Genomic DNA, 17,613 nt, shown 5'->3' with positions numbered 1-17,613 from the left:
TTGAGATAGTGAATTGGTGGGTTTTTGTTAAATGTGAGCCAAAATCATCACAATTAAAAGAACCAAAGACTTAAACTACTTCAGTCTGTGTGCATTGAATTTATTTAATACACGAGTTTCACAATTTGAGTTGAATATATATATATATATATATATAAAGATGCTTGGTGGAAGTCGAGAGAGAATATGTGTGTGTGTGTGTGTGTGTGTGTTCTAGTAATCTGCCTCTTAGAATTATTCATGTATAGATAACAGAAGAATGTGTCTGGCCTCTTAGTCGTGGTGTGGGGTAATATTCATTGGGCAGGGGTCAGGTGTGTAGACCAAACAGACATCTCTTTGTTATGTGTCATGACTGACAGGGAAGACGGCTGTATGATGGGGAGAGTTTGAGAGACAGACAAAGATGTGTGTCTGTACAGCGCTTAGACTCCAGGGGATTGGCTTACTGCTTAGAGACAGGCGGGCGCCCGCGAGGCACTATCCCACCCATGTGATTTCACAGGGTGGTGAGTTTGCTCGGGATAATCACACCCTATAGTGTGGAGATTTGAGGATCATGTCTGTGGAATTGGTTTACAAAGCCTAACTATCGTTAAGAAATGCACCCCGAGTCTTTCAGGTACATCGGCTTATGTTTTCACCTCTCCAGATCACTTCCTTCCTCCCAGACATGGTTTCTCTCTCAACTTCCACCAAGCATCTTTAGAGTCTTTACAAGCGCTCTTTACAAACAGAAACCAGAGCATGGAATCTAACCATGATCAAAGTTGTTCAAGGAGTGCGGCTTTGCTTAAAACCTCCTTCAGTCTGTGTGTGGGTTTATTTAACTATAGTTTGGGGACAATACGCCCCAAGAAATTAATAAAATTTGACAAGACCTCCATTTTGGGATGTCTAAGGACATCCTCAATTGGGGAAATTTTCCATAAACAATATACTAAAGAAGTCTCTTATGCTCACCAATGCTGCATTCATTTAATAAAAAAAAAAAAAAGAAGTAATTTTTCGAGAAAAAAAAACAAAACTATATATATATATATTCCTATGATGCAAAGCAAAATTTTTCTGTAGTCTTCAGTATCACATGATCCTTTAGAAATCATTCTGATATGCTGATTTGGCGCTCAATTATTACCATACTAGTGCTTAATTATTAATAATGGTTGTTATTATTATTATTATCAATGCTAAAAACTGTGTTTGCTGCTTAATATTTTTGTGGAAACTGTGATACATTTTTGAGGATACTTTTATGAATAGAAAGAAGAACAGCATTTTAACATTATAAATATATTTACTCTCAGAGCCATGTAATGCTGAATAGAAATTAATTTCTTTCTTTCAACATTGATAATAATAAGAAATGTTTCTCGAGGATCAAATCAACGTATTGGAATGATTTCTGAAGTAATAATGCTGAAAATTCAGCTTTGCCATCACAGCAATAAATTACGTTTTAAAATCTATTAAAATATAATACATTTCCTTTAGTTGTAATAATTATATTGCAATTATTACAAAATTTCTGTTTTTACTATATTTTTGATCAAATAAAAGCATCCTTATGAGAGACTTCTTTCAAAAACATTTTAAAATGTTTTAATTATTTAACTTTTGACCGGTATATACTGTATTTAACATTCTAAAAATATCCTCACAACTAGATATTTGTGGACGTCCTCAATTAGCCAAAATGATTAATAAATAATAATAGGAAGAATATATTTTAACTACGCAAAAATTCTTAAACAATCGTAAGTTTGTAGTCATTACAATTAGCATTAATTATAATAAGAATAGTTAATTAATTATAGCATAAAATATTACCGGTATGTCCATTTAGATATAGTTGTTATTTTTAAGGGTGCCAAATAAAGCTGTAAAGCTTTAGAATAGCATTCAGTGGAAAGTGCTACAAATAAATTTCAATAAAATTGAAAATGTTTTCAGGTTTATACTGTACATCTGCCATTTCCCCTCTAATATGGAAAACTGCAATTTCAAAGTAAATGTTTTCCAGATAATATTCTAATGATTTGCTTTGGCTTTAGCTAAAATATAAAAAAAAATCATTTTAATTTTGTATAAGGTGCATGTTGTACAATGTGTAAACCACATATGAACCAGACATCATACATAAACGTTGAAGTAAGTTAGAAGACCTTAGTAAGCGCGCGCGCGTGTGTGTGTGTGTGTGGTCTCTCACCAACAGGTTTCAATGGACACCTACCATCTTCAGGGCATCATTTGGAGAAGCACATACTCAAAAGATTTTGATTTATATCTCAGCTGTTTCTTTTGCAGCCTGTACATAGTGGGATGGAGGGGTGTAGAAATCGTTAGTCATACCTGTCAAAGGGAGGATGATATTTATTGCACAAATTAAAAGAAAATAGTATCAACTTACAGCACCCTTTGGGCATCTCTACACCTGTCTTAATTGTTTACCGCTCCATTTGACCTCTCTTCATTTCTGCCTCTCATTGCCCTGCAGACAAATGACATCAGCAAATGTTACGGTTATCTTTTGCATCAGAGATCATAGTTTGCCAACACTTTTCCAGTAAATCTGTCCTGCAGAGGCGTCTTTACACATCTGTGTGTTCCTGCTCTTTTAGGGTAATATTGAGAAGTGAGGTGAAGTTCACCAGTGATGTTTAATGTAATGTGTAGGATTGTAGGCTGCATTAAGCCTAAAGTTTGTTGTGTATTCTACATTTTGGCAAATGGAAGTCATAATAATAATAATAATAGTAAGAGTAGTATGCTATTCCACTTTCCTTGTTACAGTGTAATTATACATTTAAAGGAATGGTTCACCCAAATGAAAAAAATGCCAAAAATCTACTCTCCCTCAGGTCATCCAAGATGTAGATGAGTTTGTTTCTTCATCAGTGCAGATTTGGAGAAACTTAGTATTACATCACTTGCTCACCAATGGATCCTCTGCAGTGAATGGGTGCCGTCATATTGAGAGTTCAAACAGCTGATAAAAACATCACAATAATCCAGTAATCCACACGACTCCAGTCCATGAATTAATGTTTTGTGAAGTGAAAAGCTGAGTGTTTGTAATTAACAAATTCATCATTACAATGTTTTTAACTTTAAACCATTGCTTCTGGCCAAAATATGATTCCTCTATCCATAATATTACTTTCTCCAGTGAAAAAGTTGTCTCATCTGAATCAGGAGAGTAATATGCACAGATAAAGCAGTGAGAGGACAACAGGGGATGGACGTTTAGAAGCTTTCACTTTACAAGACATTAATTGTTGGACTGGAGTCGTGTGGATTACTTTTTGAACAGCGGTCTGGACTCTCATTCTGACGGCACCCATTCACTGCAGAGGATCCATTGGTGAGCAAATAATGCAATGCTACATTTCACCAACTCCGTTCTGATGAAGAAACTAATTCATCTACATCTACATCACTAAATTTACAGCAAATTTTCATTTGAGTAATATTATTTAACAAAATGTACTTATAGTGTTAGGGTTAGAATTAGGGTTTGGTTTAAGGCTAGTCAGACAGTTTTTCTATAGTAAGTACATGTAACATGTTTAACAAGGACATTGTAAAAAACACTGTTACCGCATTTATTGGGTAAACGATTCTTATTTTATTAAATTGAAATTATGATTTAATACTAAAAGCATTTAAATTTACATTTATCAATTCAAAAATTAATAGAATGATTAGAAATGTATTTTAAACGCATATTTGGAAAATGGCACAGACTCATTGGTGGCTCTGCGAGGGCATGTAAGGTCTGCTCATCGGCCCTTTTTGTGAGGTGAAATCTGTACTCAGTAACTGGTTTCCTTGGTTCAAGGGCAACACATTTCATCGAGCTCACTCAATTACCGCAACTTGTACAAATGTGAAAAACCACTTGTGTCTATTTGAAGTGGTGTAATCTGATGAAAGTGATTTTTTTATTTATTTCTAGCGTGCTGTGGTTGAATTCACTCTCTTTCTCTTTGAATTCCCTCTATCATCTCTTTTTATCTCTCCCCTCCTCAGTCATTTGAAAAAGGAGATCCACTTCATTACTGAGCTGAGGCTGTGATCGCACTCTAGGGACCCTCAGACATTGTGTGTGTGTTTGGGAGAGAGAGGGGGGAGAAAGATGTGGAAAAACAAAGCACTGTACAGTATTTTCAGATTTGTTAGACTGACACATTTTTATCATTGTATTATTTAACACACACACATAAACCATTTCATGAAGCATTACATTATATATAAAATCATAGGCCCATTGGCCTATAAATGCCCTAATAAATTAATGATCAGGATGTATTCATTCAGGATGCGTTTTAAGAAGACAGTATGTGAACTCCCAATTTTCCAAACCTCTGCTTTGTGTTTTAGGGGCTTTATCTGTTCTGTCCTGACTCCTGTATAAATCAAAGCATATTACAAAATAAACATCATTAAAAGTTTAAAATATTAAATGAACATAGTTTCATATATTTATATAAGGAGGTTGATATTAATTGGAAAATAAATTGAAAACATGTAACAAGTTCGGTCCTTTTTCGACGTGAACTAAAATAATAATAAAAAAAGAAACAGAAAAAGTAAAAAAAACTACATTTGAAAATAATAAAATTACAAATTATCGGAATATTGTTATACACATTTTGAATAGCCTATATGAAAAACTTTTACCTGCCTGCAATTTGGAGAAAAAAAAACTGCAGTGGGAAATTCTTTCATTAAACAATTAGGCTAATGAACAATTAGTCACCTTGGAATTATAAGGTTCTAACATTTTTGTCAAAATTGAGTTATTCACATATTCTTATTCGGTTGCAACATATTTACATCATGTGATTTTGTTTTTAAAGTTATGCACATTTTAGGACTTTTTATTTAGAAAACAAAAAAGTTCTATCTACAAAGTCGAACGTTGATCACACTACAAACAATACAAAACTGCAATAAGAAACAGAACAGATTAATTCATTGTTTACCTGGGTCTTCAATCTATGATTAGCTCACCTCACCTCTTATCCCTTACCCTGTTTGTTCACAATTTTCCGTACTTCATTTGGCTGATAACAAGTACTGATGAGTACTAATAACAAGGAGACAATCAAAACGTGAGACCTAAAATATCTTTCTTCGTGGTGAGTTTTTGACCTTTTCTATCATGTAATTCACTATTGCAGACTTTAACACAACAAGAACGTACCATTTTAAATCAAATGAAAAAGACAATTCTCCAACTACAGAACACCTCGGCTTTGATACCTTACAAATGGCGGCGATACCCAAAATGCACTTCGATTCTCGTGAGTGTGAGGTCACCTGACAAAGACCGATAAGGTTCTATCTGTGAGCCAATCAGCACTTCCAATGCACACAAAAGGACCAATCAGGATAAACTTTCATTGTCATGTCGCCGGACTGCTTTGTAACAGCAGGAAAGATTAAATGTGAAATATTTTAATTGTAATACATTTTTAATCATATATAGTCAGTGAATAATTTTTCAATGTTTATTATCCCTTCAATACATGCCTCGGGTCTTTAGCGAGCCGGGACGTCGTCGACTACCCTCCCCCTCATTCATTTCTTCAAGTCAAACATCAACCAATCTATTCATTGATTGAACAATATAACAAAAAACAATATAACAAAAAAAATATATATATATAAAAAAGAACGTCTGTTTTTTTATATTTAATTTTTTTATTTCTTTATTTTGTATTATTATATTTATTTACTTATTTTGTAAAAAGTGTACTGGGTTGCTAGCGAATCGAGGTATGTAATAGTGTAAGTAGGCCTAAGCTATATTTTTCCTGCACAACAATAATTAAATGTCTGATGACTCACTAAGTGCAATTCACCTTTATTCCTCAAAGTGGCACTGTTTGATACACAATGATGACGTGATTTTTCATAAAACCATAATATCATAACATAACATAATATATAACATAATAATAATGGAACATAATATCATCTGCAATAATTGAACTGGCTTGAATTGCTTTACTGCAGAGCAATTACTGAACGCAATGAAATATAATTGTCACTGTCATTTGATGGTGGATGTGGTGAATATAGCGATCAAAATATTGATTTTGAAGTCATTGTAAAAGAGAATATGTTTGAGATCGCGAATATGAGCCAGATGCTGAATAAATGCGTTCTGACGATGACAGTGGTGGTAAAATCATCTGCTCTAATTGAACCCTTCCCAGTTTAAAAAGGTAACGAAATAGGCCTATGCTTTATCTTATTCTTTTTGTAATTGTTATTAAAATATCAGGAGAAATATCCATCCGGATCCGTGTTATAGGTCCGGGAAGCTAAAGACCCTATATTATGCTGCGTTCAAGTCCTCCTGGGACGTTCGTACTTACGAGTTGACAAGTCGTAATTACGACGTCAGGTGCGTTCAAGTCAGTTTAGTCGGCACAAGATGGCGGTGTACCTTCTTTTAATAAATTACAAGAAAATACAACAGGGTCTGTTAACTCTGCTTATAGAAAATGAAGAGCAAAGAATTCGCATCAGGTGTGTTTTGCGTTTTTAATATTTTTAAAAAGTAATTTATGAAGCCACTTTAATCTGTATCGCATAAAAACTTGTTATTAATTGTTATATTACAATCCTTCCACATCCAAAAAGCTTATTTTTTGTAAATAAAAAGCCTGACAATGTCACTGCTTAATACCTATAAGTATTGTGATTTATGTTTTACTTTAGCAATCTCTCTGTCTCCTCTGTCAGACATGCAGTTCTACAGTACTTGTCACTGACAACCCACTAAACTATCAATTTAAACAGAAATTGACCGTCAACTACAGACGTTGCATCCATCGATTCCGCCATGTTTCTCACTGACACGACCCCAACTCGGAAACTCGGGGCTTAAAGAAAGTGTTGAGTTTCCCACTCGTAATAACGACTTTGTGGTGGCGTTCATGTGCATTCAACTCGTAAATACGATCTATCCCACATGACTTGAACGCACCATTAGGCCTATGTAGCCTATGATTGGCGAAACGTTAATCCATTTAAGGGTTACATTTTGTGATAAACTTTGCTGAAGCATTGTCTGTTTTCTTGCAGTTTAAAGTCTTAAAATGTCTTACATTTTACTATAAGCCTTAAAGGTCAAATAGTCAACAATTTAATTGATAAGGTCTTAATTTCAACAATAAGCAATAAGTTAGCAGGTTATCTCAGCCATACTGAGATCTGAAAGAGAAAGCCATTTTACCTGTCCCACTTTCTGTGGAATAAAGTCCTGGTCAGATGTATTACAGTAGCTGCTCAAACTGTTCCTGCAATAATGTGCATAATTATCCAAAATATACCTAAAAGTAACATCGGCACTGGACAAATATTTAGCACTGCATTTTATGCTTAACTTGAATAAGAAAACAATTATTCATCCTATAATATGAAATAAATGTCATAGAAAGCATTACCTTTCTCATACATGTCAATACATTGTTACAGCACTAATTGAATGGTTTAAAACATATAAGTAAACTGTTTGTGTTTCTTGAAAAGTATACCATACAATTCCAAGCGGAAAATTATTTTTTAGAATTAGAAGGTTCTATCTGCATTTGACCTGTTCCAAAAATGTGAATATTGTATTAAATATTGTACATTTAGAGTACATTTAGGGTCTGTCATTTTCTTGTATGAAAGAGACATATCATTTTATGGAATGCAAAAACTTTGAAGCTCAATATCACAAAACCACTCGGAATGAAGATAGAACCTTATAATTCCAAGGTGGCAAATTAATTGTCATGAACAACAAAGGTCTGTTCCTCCAAAACATTTATTTCCTTTAAGTGGATACATGTTTGGACCAAGACAAAATTACAGGCCAAGACCTGCAGGCTGTGTAAAGCTAATTCATTGGATGAAATAGTCACACAGTCAGGATTATGTGAGTGACTGTAAATGCTGAACACGAAGACACCTGACATATGGAAAAACACCGGACAGAATCATGCAGTTAATCTTTTTGCATTCTACATACAAGTCACCCAAACTACTCTGCGCCATCTTAAAAAACAAACAAACCCTGTTCTCAAACAAGATAGCATCAAAATGCTTTAAAATCATATGTGGTTAGCAGAACAAAACATGATTGTTTCCTTTAGCTACTTCCTTTTTTTCAGTGCACTGTTTTTAGCTCAACATGTTGCCGTCATTTGCTTAAAACACTTTGGGTAACAAGTTTTGTTCCAGTGGAATTTATTTGTGATTTTTGAAGCTGAAAATTGCAAAAGAAAATTGTATTTGTTTTGGCCACAAATATTTGGCCTCTCATGAAACTAATGCATAAAAAATATTGCACGTGAACTGCTTGGTAATAATACACTACAGGTCAAAATAATTGGAATAATTAAAATATATTAAAAAATATATATATTTTTAAGTCTCTTATGTTCATCAAGGCTGCATTGATAGGATGAAAAATACAGTAGAAATAGTAATATTGTACAATATTATTACAATTTGAATATATTGTAAAATTCAATTTATTTCCTTGATGTCAAAGCTGAATTTTCATCAGTCTTCAGTGTCACATGATCATTCAGAAATCATTCTAATATGCTGATTTTCTGCTTAAGAAACATTTCTCATTTTATTCAGCAAGGACACATTAAAATGACCAAAAGTGACAGACATTTATAATGTTGCAAAAGTTTCTATTTCTATGTCAAATAAATGTTGTTCCTTTGAACTTTCTATTCATAAAATAATTCTAAAAAAATGTATCGGTTGCTACAAAAATATTAAGCAGCAAAAACAATGTTTTCAACATTGATAATAATAACAAGAAACATTATTAACAATTGAGCACCAATAATAATTGATACAAAAAAGCACCAAATCAGCATATTAGAATGATTTCTAAAAGATCATGTGACACTGATAAATGGAGTATTGCCAGGAATAAATTACATTTTAAAATGAATATCAAAATAGAAAACAGTTATTTTAAATTGTAATAATATTTCATAATACTATTTATCATATAATACTACATAATTACTGTTTTTACTATATTTTTGTGTAGAAGACTTTTTCAAAAACAAAAGAACCTTAATTATTCCAAACTTTTGACCTGACAGTGTAATAATAATAATAATAATAAATAGGCCTACTTTAAAAGATAAAAAGCTTTTTTATCAAACAGCTGAAAAACAAATTGCAAGCTTTTCAGTGCATGGAGCTGGCTGTGTTAAAATGAGGGAAATAATTGGGAATGTCTGTACATAGTCCTCCAATGTATCCAGAAGAAGGAGATGGCTTTCCCGGGAAAAACTGTCCAGAAGGAGCTGTTTTGGAGATGTACGGTTCCTCTTGCGACCATGGTGACAGTCCCGCTGTGTGAGGCACCTGATGAGAGTAAAAGTAACTGGACTGATTGGAGAGTAAATTAAAAGAGCAGGGCGCAGAGAGAGGCAGAGGCACAGAGGCAGATGTGGCGAAGGAGGAGGCGGAGGTCATCTGTTCACAACCCATTCCATAATAAGTTGCCTCTTGGCCGGACGGGAGAAGGAGTCTTTCCGCTGCGGGACCGACCGAGCTGAAGTGGCGCGAGCTTTGGGACAGAACCGACGCGGCGTAGTTTTTGTGGTGAGCCGCGGGGTTCGGGTGACGATGCTGGAAGGTCACGAAAGGCGGGACGGGCCAGTAAAACGATCCTGCGAACGCCAGTCCGGCGGTGGTGGACATGGAGGTCAGTCGCGCGCCTCTCTTCATGGCCAGCTTGGCTCGGGACGCCGCTGTAGACCGGCGCCTGAGTTTTCCGGTGGTTCCACCGATGAACACATCATCACTGGACGGGTCCAGCATCCAGTAGTTGCCTTTTCCAGGGTCATCGTAGTGGCGCGGGACCTTGACGAAGCACTTGTTAAGGCTCAGGTTGTGTCGGATGGAGTTCTGCCAGCCCTGCCTGTTTTCTCGGTAGTACGGGAAGTTGCCCATGATGAACTCATAGATGCCGTTGAGGGTGAGCCGTCGCTCCGGACTCTGGCGGATGGCCATCATGATAAGCGCGTTATAACTGAACGGAGGCTTATCGGGTTTACTCTTCTTCTCCTGTCCATCAGTTCCTTCACACCTTGGCTCTCCAGCAACTACCTCTTTTTTATCCGGTCTGGTCGCTAATTCGTTCCGCTCTCGAATCGACTCGTCTTTTCTGTCATTTGACAGAATGGAGCGCGCGGGTGGCTTTGCGGCGCGAGAGCGCGGTGCTTCGGGCGCGGCGGTAGCGTCGGTTCTCGCTCGCTCGTGTCGGAGCAGTAAGCTGCTGATGCTGAATGAAGACTTGTGGAAAAAACCCACGGGGGCTTTTACTTCCTCCATGTTTAACAATACAAACACGCTCCTAAAGGTGTCCGACAGAACTTAAAAGTTCAACCAAAGTGGCACCAAAACCCAAAAAACCCGTTCATTCTTCAGAAGCGCTCGATGAAAACAAAACAAAGATCTGATAAGTTTCCAGCACAGCCAATCTCTCTGACTGATCGATGAACTCGAAGGCTCAATTATAACACTTCGGAAGCCGGTGAAACTCAAGCCTCTCACCTGAGACCGCCCTTCTGTTTACACATTCATCTCTGACTGAATGCCTGTCAGAAACGAGTGAGGCAAAAAGACGTTATGCTGGGGTTCCGATATACGACAACACTTGGAGATGTGAGTAAACAAACAGCTTAAGATGGACATGAACCCTAATCTCTGGAGGATGCCCTCGGCTCCATAAGGGAGCGTGTCGTGCACATCGGGCAAAATATACAGTAGATATAGCCTAATGAAGGAAGTAGACCTACATTTAGACTGGGGAGTGTTGAAACACATCTATAACATTATGTGTTTCAGACTTTGATATAATGTATTTGTCTGCTTCAAGTGAACGTTGTTTTGAAATCTACTTCCTAAACTTTAAATTAACGTCTATACAGAGAGTACTGTTTTTACAATCTATACCATTAGAAAACACGCGTTTTAAATTTTGCGCATGAATTTAGCCTACTGTAGAAATGAAAATTAGTTTTATGTTAAAATACACGAAAGGTGGATTTTTTATATCAAATTAAACAAGAGCAACTCCCTATTCAGATGACAGTTACCAGTCATTTTTTTCATACATTAACTTAACTGCAATTTAAATGACTAGAAAGAAGAATTTGCAAATGAGTTTTACATTTTTGTTATGTAATTCAGAATCCTTAATTTTTGGATTCTGTGCTTGCATCTTCTCCTATATGAACCTAACAGTGTGATGGTCACCATGCTCATTTGTAACTGGTTAAACTAATCCTAACTGATGGCTTTTAGTGCCATTATGTGGAGTGATAATTTCCAGTTTAATATATTTAAATAATCTGTGTATTAGTTGAGGGTATATATGTACATATGCAACTGCAAAACTAACAAAGTAGAATAGTAAAAGTGCAATGACTAAATAGACAAAGTAAAATAATTATATTTATACATATTATTGAATATTAATATGTAAAATTAGGTGAAAGAGGAAATACAATAGGGCAAACAGTAACAATAAAAATGAGTTTAATGATTAAAACACAGGCACAGGCAGTGCCTCATAAAAAGACATTGATGCACAACATCAAATAGACATGTCACTGGGACAAAAAGGCTTCAAAAACAGACAGGCATATTTGCAAACCTCTTCATTTTTTAGGATATCTGACACCCTCGCCCTAATGGCCACACCTGATTACTAATTTATTGCACGCTACTGTACAGTCCATATGAACTATGTGAGGTTTTTCGGTATGGAGAATCGATAAATTATAACTTAATTGTGATTTAGGAGATTTCAAGAAGTCTAATCTTTAAAGAAATCATCTGTAAAATATCTCTCATCCATAAATCATAAAGGACTGTTAATATAGGATTTCTATTATAATTTGTATCCAATCCTAAAGGAATCAAAAAGATGAATCTTCTTACTGGATAAACAGAATTTTCTATTTTTCATAATTTAATTCCCCAGTAGGACTCTTAATTATGCCCTTCAGGATTGGTTCCAAATTTTGATCAAAATCAATCCATTAGTATTACTTTAGGAGATTTTAATAAGGGATTTTAACAAGGCACACAAGACTGTAACATGTAATTTTAGAGCAAAATTAAACCTATCATACATTTTCACATTCACACATTGCTACACACACAGCAGGGATTTAATGCAACATATATGCATAGAAAAGAGGTCATTGGTTTTGTAACTGGTCTCTTAGTTTTGGTAGTAGAGCGTATAAATATTCCCCCGGACACTCAGTTTTTGCCACGTCTCTGTGTCCCACAAGCACAAAATTGGGCCGTATATGACCGTGAAGCACTCCAATGTGCAGCAATCTCAGCAGAGCAGACAGTGATGCAGAACTGGGCATTTCATCTACAGGCAAATAGAAATTTTCTTTATAATGTGTGTATTTTTGTTCATTTGTATTGTATAGTTTGCTTCATTTAGACAAGTCATTACTTCATTGCCAAAGTACAATTAAATTCTTATGCACGATCTCTATTTCTATTTACAAACCCACTAAACATCACAACAGAACAATAAATAATATATAGTGTGAACACCACAAAGTACAATAATTAAAACATGAAATTTAATGTGATAATAGAAGTAGACGCGTTCTCACCGTTGAAGTTGCCCATGAACGCGATGCCAACAGAATTGAAGTTGTGTTCCTTTGCATGGGCCCCTACAATCCCCCATCCTCGCCCTTCATACACCATCCCATCTCCAGAGATCAGAAAGCTGGAGAAAGACAGACAGAGTGGATGTGTAATGTATAAACTGGAGCCAGCTTTGTTATGTCAGCAGAATTTAAACAGGACAAAACATGACTTTTTGTAAAAAAGATGAAAATATGTGATTATTAATGAATAAATAAATGAATAAAACACCTTTAGACAAAGTCTTGAGGATCTACAGGAGACTATTTGTATTAAGTTTATATATATATATATATATATATATATATAAATAAATGACAACAAAATGGCGTCCTATATATTGGTTACACCTCATGACTTTTACTTTGGAATATTCATAATATTTTAAATTAGAACTGCTTCTGTTTTGCTTTTATTTGTTTTAATAGTAGGCCTAATAATAATAAATGCATTGTTCCAATATTACTTAAAGAAGTTCTGTCTATTAATGAGAAAAAAAATTATTTTTACAGTTACACCACCTAGACATTTGTGTTTTTTTAGAAACTGAAATAGAAAACATCCTTCAAGTAGGTATTATTTAGTTACGTTATTTAAATCGCATTGTATTTTTATTAACTAAGCAAACTTGAACAAAAAGAGAGCAATGTCACTGATCCATATAACGTGATACTGAATGATACAGGCTAGTCATCATGTTAAAATATTGAAATTCAAAATTCAGACAATACTATTGAATTGCCCTTTTATGCAAAGAACGTTTATCTACAAGCATTTCTGCAAAATAAAATTTCAGTCATTTTTGAGAAGTGGGACAAAACAGGGTGCAAAATTGAAAAAAAAAAACCTTGTACTCAGACAAATGAAACTACATTTATGTATCTTATATGTACTAAGCTACTGAGCTATGCTTTGATACAAACTGACGGAGTTGACACATCTGACGGAGGTGACGAAAACCTGAATTTGTAGTCATTTTAACTATCAAATACATTGAATCAGTCAGTTACTGTATTAAAACAAACACAACAAACAGTGAGTATGTTGTTGTTTATAAAGCTTTTATTCAAGAGTCACATTTAAGTATTTGGTATATCATTGGAACACAAAATCTAATGGTGGTGACATCTGACGGTGTTGACAAATTTGGCATTTCTTTCACAAAACCAATGGAGTTCATGTAGCAGCCATTTTATTTTTTTCTGTTGATGCTAGATGCTAATGGAACCTGCTTCAGGAGAATAAAATTATCTAAATATTATCTAAATATTTCAAATAATTTCCTCAGAAATTGGAAGATGGTGTTGACATATCATATAAAACAAGCTATTTTTCATCATTAAAAAAAACATTTTTATCCATTTTATTGCATATGAATGATTGAACCCTTCTCTGTGGACACACTGTTTTAGATGTAGTGAGAGGACATTAAGAAACACAGGTTTGGTATAATAATGAGAAAATTAAATTGAAGGTGATAATTGTGTTAAATACATTCTATTATTATTAATCCCTCATGACGTTTAAAATGGAAAATATTTTTATTTTTTAAAGCTAATAGCGGTTACCCTTGCTGGACCTGTTTTGTCCCACGTCTCAAGAATGACTGAATTACAAACTATATTAAGAGCTTAATTACACTGTGATATAAAGAACGGTCCGATATTAAATGTAGTGTTTTGTTATCTTACTTGTAACCGATATCGTCGAAGCCCCGCTCTTGCATGTGCATGTGTTGGATGTGAGCGAGCTGAGAGACGCTGTCGCAGTACCGGAGCGCTGTGTGGTGAATGATCACAGTCTGTGCGGGACTCTTCATCTCTGTCCTGTCCCGAGGTTCCACGGCGTTCCAAGCACGACGACACACTACAGCCACTGCGAAACAACAGTGCGATCAGATAAACATGCTAAACACTTCATATAGGCTATGCGCTCGATCGCTTGTGGACGGTTGCTTTTACCTGCGTTCATATCCACGGGCTCTCCAGGTGTGTGTCCGTTCATATTCCCGGCGAATGTACATGACTTGCAAGCGTTTAATAGCCCTGAATGGCTGGGAGGGACTAATATGTTGAGCTTCCGCGTACTTTCCTGTCTCGTGCAGAAATTCAGGTCGTGGGTCCTACAGGCAGAAATGAAGAAATTCTATACTGCACGGGCTTTTTATAGATCATAATGGAAATGCCACTATGAATAGGCGATATTTTACCATTGCAAAAATAACAGAAGTAACAACTTGGCAGAGTTGCTTAACATAAAAAGAGGCAGTCACTTGCGTTAACGTTTCGTGCAGTTACACAACCACTTCTCTAAGTACAGTGGGAAAAAGTGTGAATATTCTCTTGTTGATGATAAATTAATTTGTACTGTGATTGCATTGAGCCAGAGGCAGAGCCTTGCTGATTTTCAGAACTACAGCATGATTGCCAGGGTGAAATTGTTTTATGTAACAAGACATTAATACGGAGTATCTTACGTCTGAGAAACATTTGACCAGACGTTGTTATTACGACTTTTACAAACTTTCCAGGAGGACTCGGAAACTCCGGCCAGGAGCAGCTTATATGACTGGAGCGGACCGAGAGCTTTTAAAGCATTCCGTAGTCACTCAACGCCAAATCCAGTCCGGGTTTTCACTTTATACTCTCCACACACAACTGAGAGAAATGTAATTTAATTGCGTTTTTTTCTGATAAAAATTGCTACAGGTTTGTTGTGCTTATTTGTTCGACTGTACAATATATAGTCAAACGTTTGATGATTATACACTATTAATAAAACTATAAAATAATTGTTTTTATTACTAAATGCAAATATTTTAAAAAATATTGTAACATTCACTGTGATAATTCAAAACGAGTATTTAAGAAAAATCATTTTTACAGTACAACTGTAAAATTACAAACAAATATTTATGGCCGTCTTCATTTCTTCCTTTCCAAATGTTGAACCATCAAGCTTTTGTTCTGGCAGGAAACCGGAGAGCCCTTAACTCTTCTCTTGTTTTAACAATAGCAACTTTATAAGCTCTTCTCATTACAAGTTTGTGAGGTTGGTTGTTGCATGGAGCATTGGTTGCATTCCCAAGTGCACATTAAAAGCGAGCCAAACTCAGAGCAGATGCAGAGATGAGTTTCAGAGTTTGTGTGGAGTAGCATTTAATTTGAACCCAGCTGAAAACAACAGATCATGATCTGCTTGTGTGCAAAAAGAACACGGTGTTGCGCTTCACTCTGAAACACTCAGCTCATATTTAATGAATTAAATCGCAATTTTGATAATCACACAAAGTCATATCACATTTTGGTTTTATTTCAATTAACTGTGCAGTCCTACTCCAAGCTACCATGGAATAAAAACTGTACCCAGAATCCAAACTCAAAACGACAACTTTTCAAAATAAAAACTCAACTTACTTTTTGTAATCTTTTATTACAAACCTTCAAAAAAAAAATACACTGTGTAGAATTAAAATGAAAAACTATAAACACTGCGTCAAAGGACGAGTCGCTGGTGTTTGCGCATGAATCTCACACTAAAATTCACAACTAAAATTAAACACCAGTTTATTCACATTGCATCAATGACCTACAGTTGGGTCACCGCCAAAACACGTCCACTCCACAACAGACGTCCCATAAACTGAGAAATAATGTTCAGGAATGGAACAATAATGACTTTATCCTCTTCATTCTGTCCATCTGTGGCCGCAGTGTGGGGCGGTGCAGACATAGTAAAGCCTCATGGCATCCTGCATTCAGAAAACCAAAACACAAAGTTCAGTTTTATCCTAGATAGTATTTATGATATTGCTGTAATTAAAAATCACATACGGGAATTTATTTTATTTTAAATATTTAAAGCCAAAATAAAGACCTTTTTTACCATTTCAAACATTTAGTACCAGTCAAAAAAATCTGTCACGTGGATACAATGTATAATGTGCATGAGAGTTACTGTTATTAGAGGAGAACAGTGTTCAACAAACACACTGTAAAAAATATTTTTGAAGATATAAATGATTATTGGAGTACATTTTACAAGCAAATGCGATTTCAGTCTGTCTGCTTCAAAATTCCATGTTTAATTCGGTGTTTTAGTTTTAAACTGTTTAAAAAATTTATTTTTAGTGCAGTTATTAAAGGCAGAGTAAGTGATTTTTCAAAAACGCTTTAAAAACTGATTTGGGCCGAATCGCAAAACAAACTTGTAGCCAATCAGCAATAAGGGGCGTGTCTACTCATGATGTGGAGGAGAGCGCGTTCAGTGCATGGGACGGACATTAGCCGAGCCGAGCGACAGAAAGATAGAGATGGCGGATAAAAAACAAAAGAGGAAAACGTCTGCGGAACGATAAGGCAAGAAGTAGGACCCGTGTAAATATCGGATCAGCTTTCCAGCGCTGGAGAGAACTCAAGGAGCGGAGGCCTGCGATCGGACGCCGAGGTTGCTTTGTTTCTTCTCAACAGGTGAGTAACACCGTGTCTACAACAACTAAAGTCTGCCTACACTGGACGCGAGAAAGAGGTCAAACGACCGTTGAAAACCATTTGAAATGTGTCAGCACGTCATAAATAGAACCCGGCAGCAGCTTTCTGTCGGGGATTTGTTGCGCCGAGCTGCTCACGTTCGTAGACACGGTATAACATTGGTTTTGCTTTGTTTCACAGAACTAATCGTTGCCTGGGTTGCGTACGTATATGTGGGGCGGAGCTATCAAAATAGGGGCAAGACCCTTTTGGGGTAGGGGCGTGTTTGTTTTGGTGATTTCAAATATCAACATTAGCTACCAGAAATCTCTTACTCTGCCATTAAAGTGCCATCATGTCTAGCGTCACGTGTTCATGAGGATTAGGCTAATCATCCCATATAGAAAACATCACAAGT

The 17,613-nt window shown here is 35.7% G+C and overlaps 3 protein-coding genes across 4 annotated transcripts in view; all 3 read right to left on the bottom strand.

Moving 5' to 3' along the window:
- Positions 1 to 9,222: 9,222 nt before the first annotated feature.
- On the bottom strand, positions 9,223 to 10,374 carry LOC107711108 (forkhead box protein G1-like). Its single transcript, XM_016516047.1, has one exon. It carries the CDS (start codon positions 10,372 to 10,374, stop codon positions 9,223 to 9,225), a length of 1,152 nt encoding a protein of 383 aa, XP_016371533.1.
- Positions 10,375 to 12,025: 1,651 nt separating this feature from the next.
- On the bottom strand, positions 12,026 to 15,269 carry pglyrp5 (peptidoglycan recognition protein 5). 2 transcript variants are annotated; one of them, XM_016516034.1, is made up of 5 exons: positions 15,203 to 15,269; positions 14,688 to 14,848; positions 14,418 to 14,598; positions 12,690 to 12,808; positions 12,026 to 12,436 (listed from the first exon to the last, which is right to left on the bottom strand). In XM_016516034.1, exons 2-5 carry the CDS (start codon positions 14,728 to 14,730, stop codon positions 12,252 to 12,254), a joined length of 528 nt encoding a protein of 175 aa, XP_016371520.1. In that variant the 5' UTR covers positions 14,731 to 14,848; positions 15,203 to 15,269; the 3' UTR covers positions 12,026 to 12,251. The 2 variants fall into 2 exon arrangements, with proteins under 2 accessions (XP_016371520.1, XP_016371513.1); XM_016516027.1 differs by having other exon boundaries at positions 12,027 to 12,436; positions 14,418 to 14,601.
- Positions 15,270 to 16,171: 902 nt separating this feature from the next.
- The window catches only part of polr2i (RNA polymerase II subunit I), a 4,668-nt gene continuing 3,226 nt past the window's right edge, over positions 16,172 to 17,613 (bottom strand). The window contains exon 6 of the mRNA XM_016516014.1: positions 16,172 to 16,477. Within this exon, the coding sequence (XP_016371500.1) occupies positions 16,415 to 16,477 (63 nt within the window). The 3' untranslated portion in view covers positions 16,172 to 16,414. The remainder of the gene's footprint in view (positions 16,478 to 17,613) is intronic.

This window comes from Sinocyclocheilus rhinocerous, unplaced genomic scaffold (genome assembly GCF_001515625.1).
Source record: "Sinocyclocheilus rhinocerous isolate Xijiao unplaced genomic scaffold, SAMN03320098_v1.1 scaffold943, whole genome shotgun sequence".
In the NCBI taxonomy this organism is placed as follows: domain Eukaryota; kingdom Metazoa; phylum Chordata; class Actinopteri; order Cypriniformes; family Cyprinidae; genus Sinocyclocheilus; species Sinocyclocheilus rhinocerous.
This window is presented reverse-complemented; position numbering and strand designations above follow the sequence as displayed.

What these genes read in the sequence shown, in the direction of transcription:
- LOC107711108 (XM_016516047.1), bottom strand. Translation starts at nt 10,374, where the DNA reads ATGGAGGAAGTAAAAGCCCCCGTGGGTTTTTTCCACAAGTCTTCATTC.
- pglyrp5 (XM_016516027.1), bottom strand. Translation starts at nt 14,730, where the DNA reads ATGAACGGACACACACCTGGAGAGCCCGTGGATATGAACGCAG. An exon ending in GCCCGTGGATATGAACGCAG is followed by an intron (nt 14,602 to 14,687) that starts GTAAAAGCAACC and finishes GTTGTTTCGCAG; the next exon opens with TGGCTGTAGTGTGTCGTCGT. An exon ending in GTTCATGGGCAACTTCAACG is followed by an intron (nt 12,437 to 12,689) that starts GTGAGAACGCGT and finishes ATTTGCCTGTAG; the next exon opens with ATGAAATGCCCAGTTCTGCA.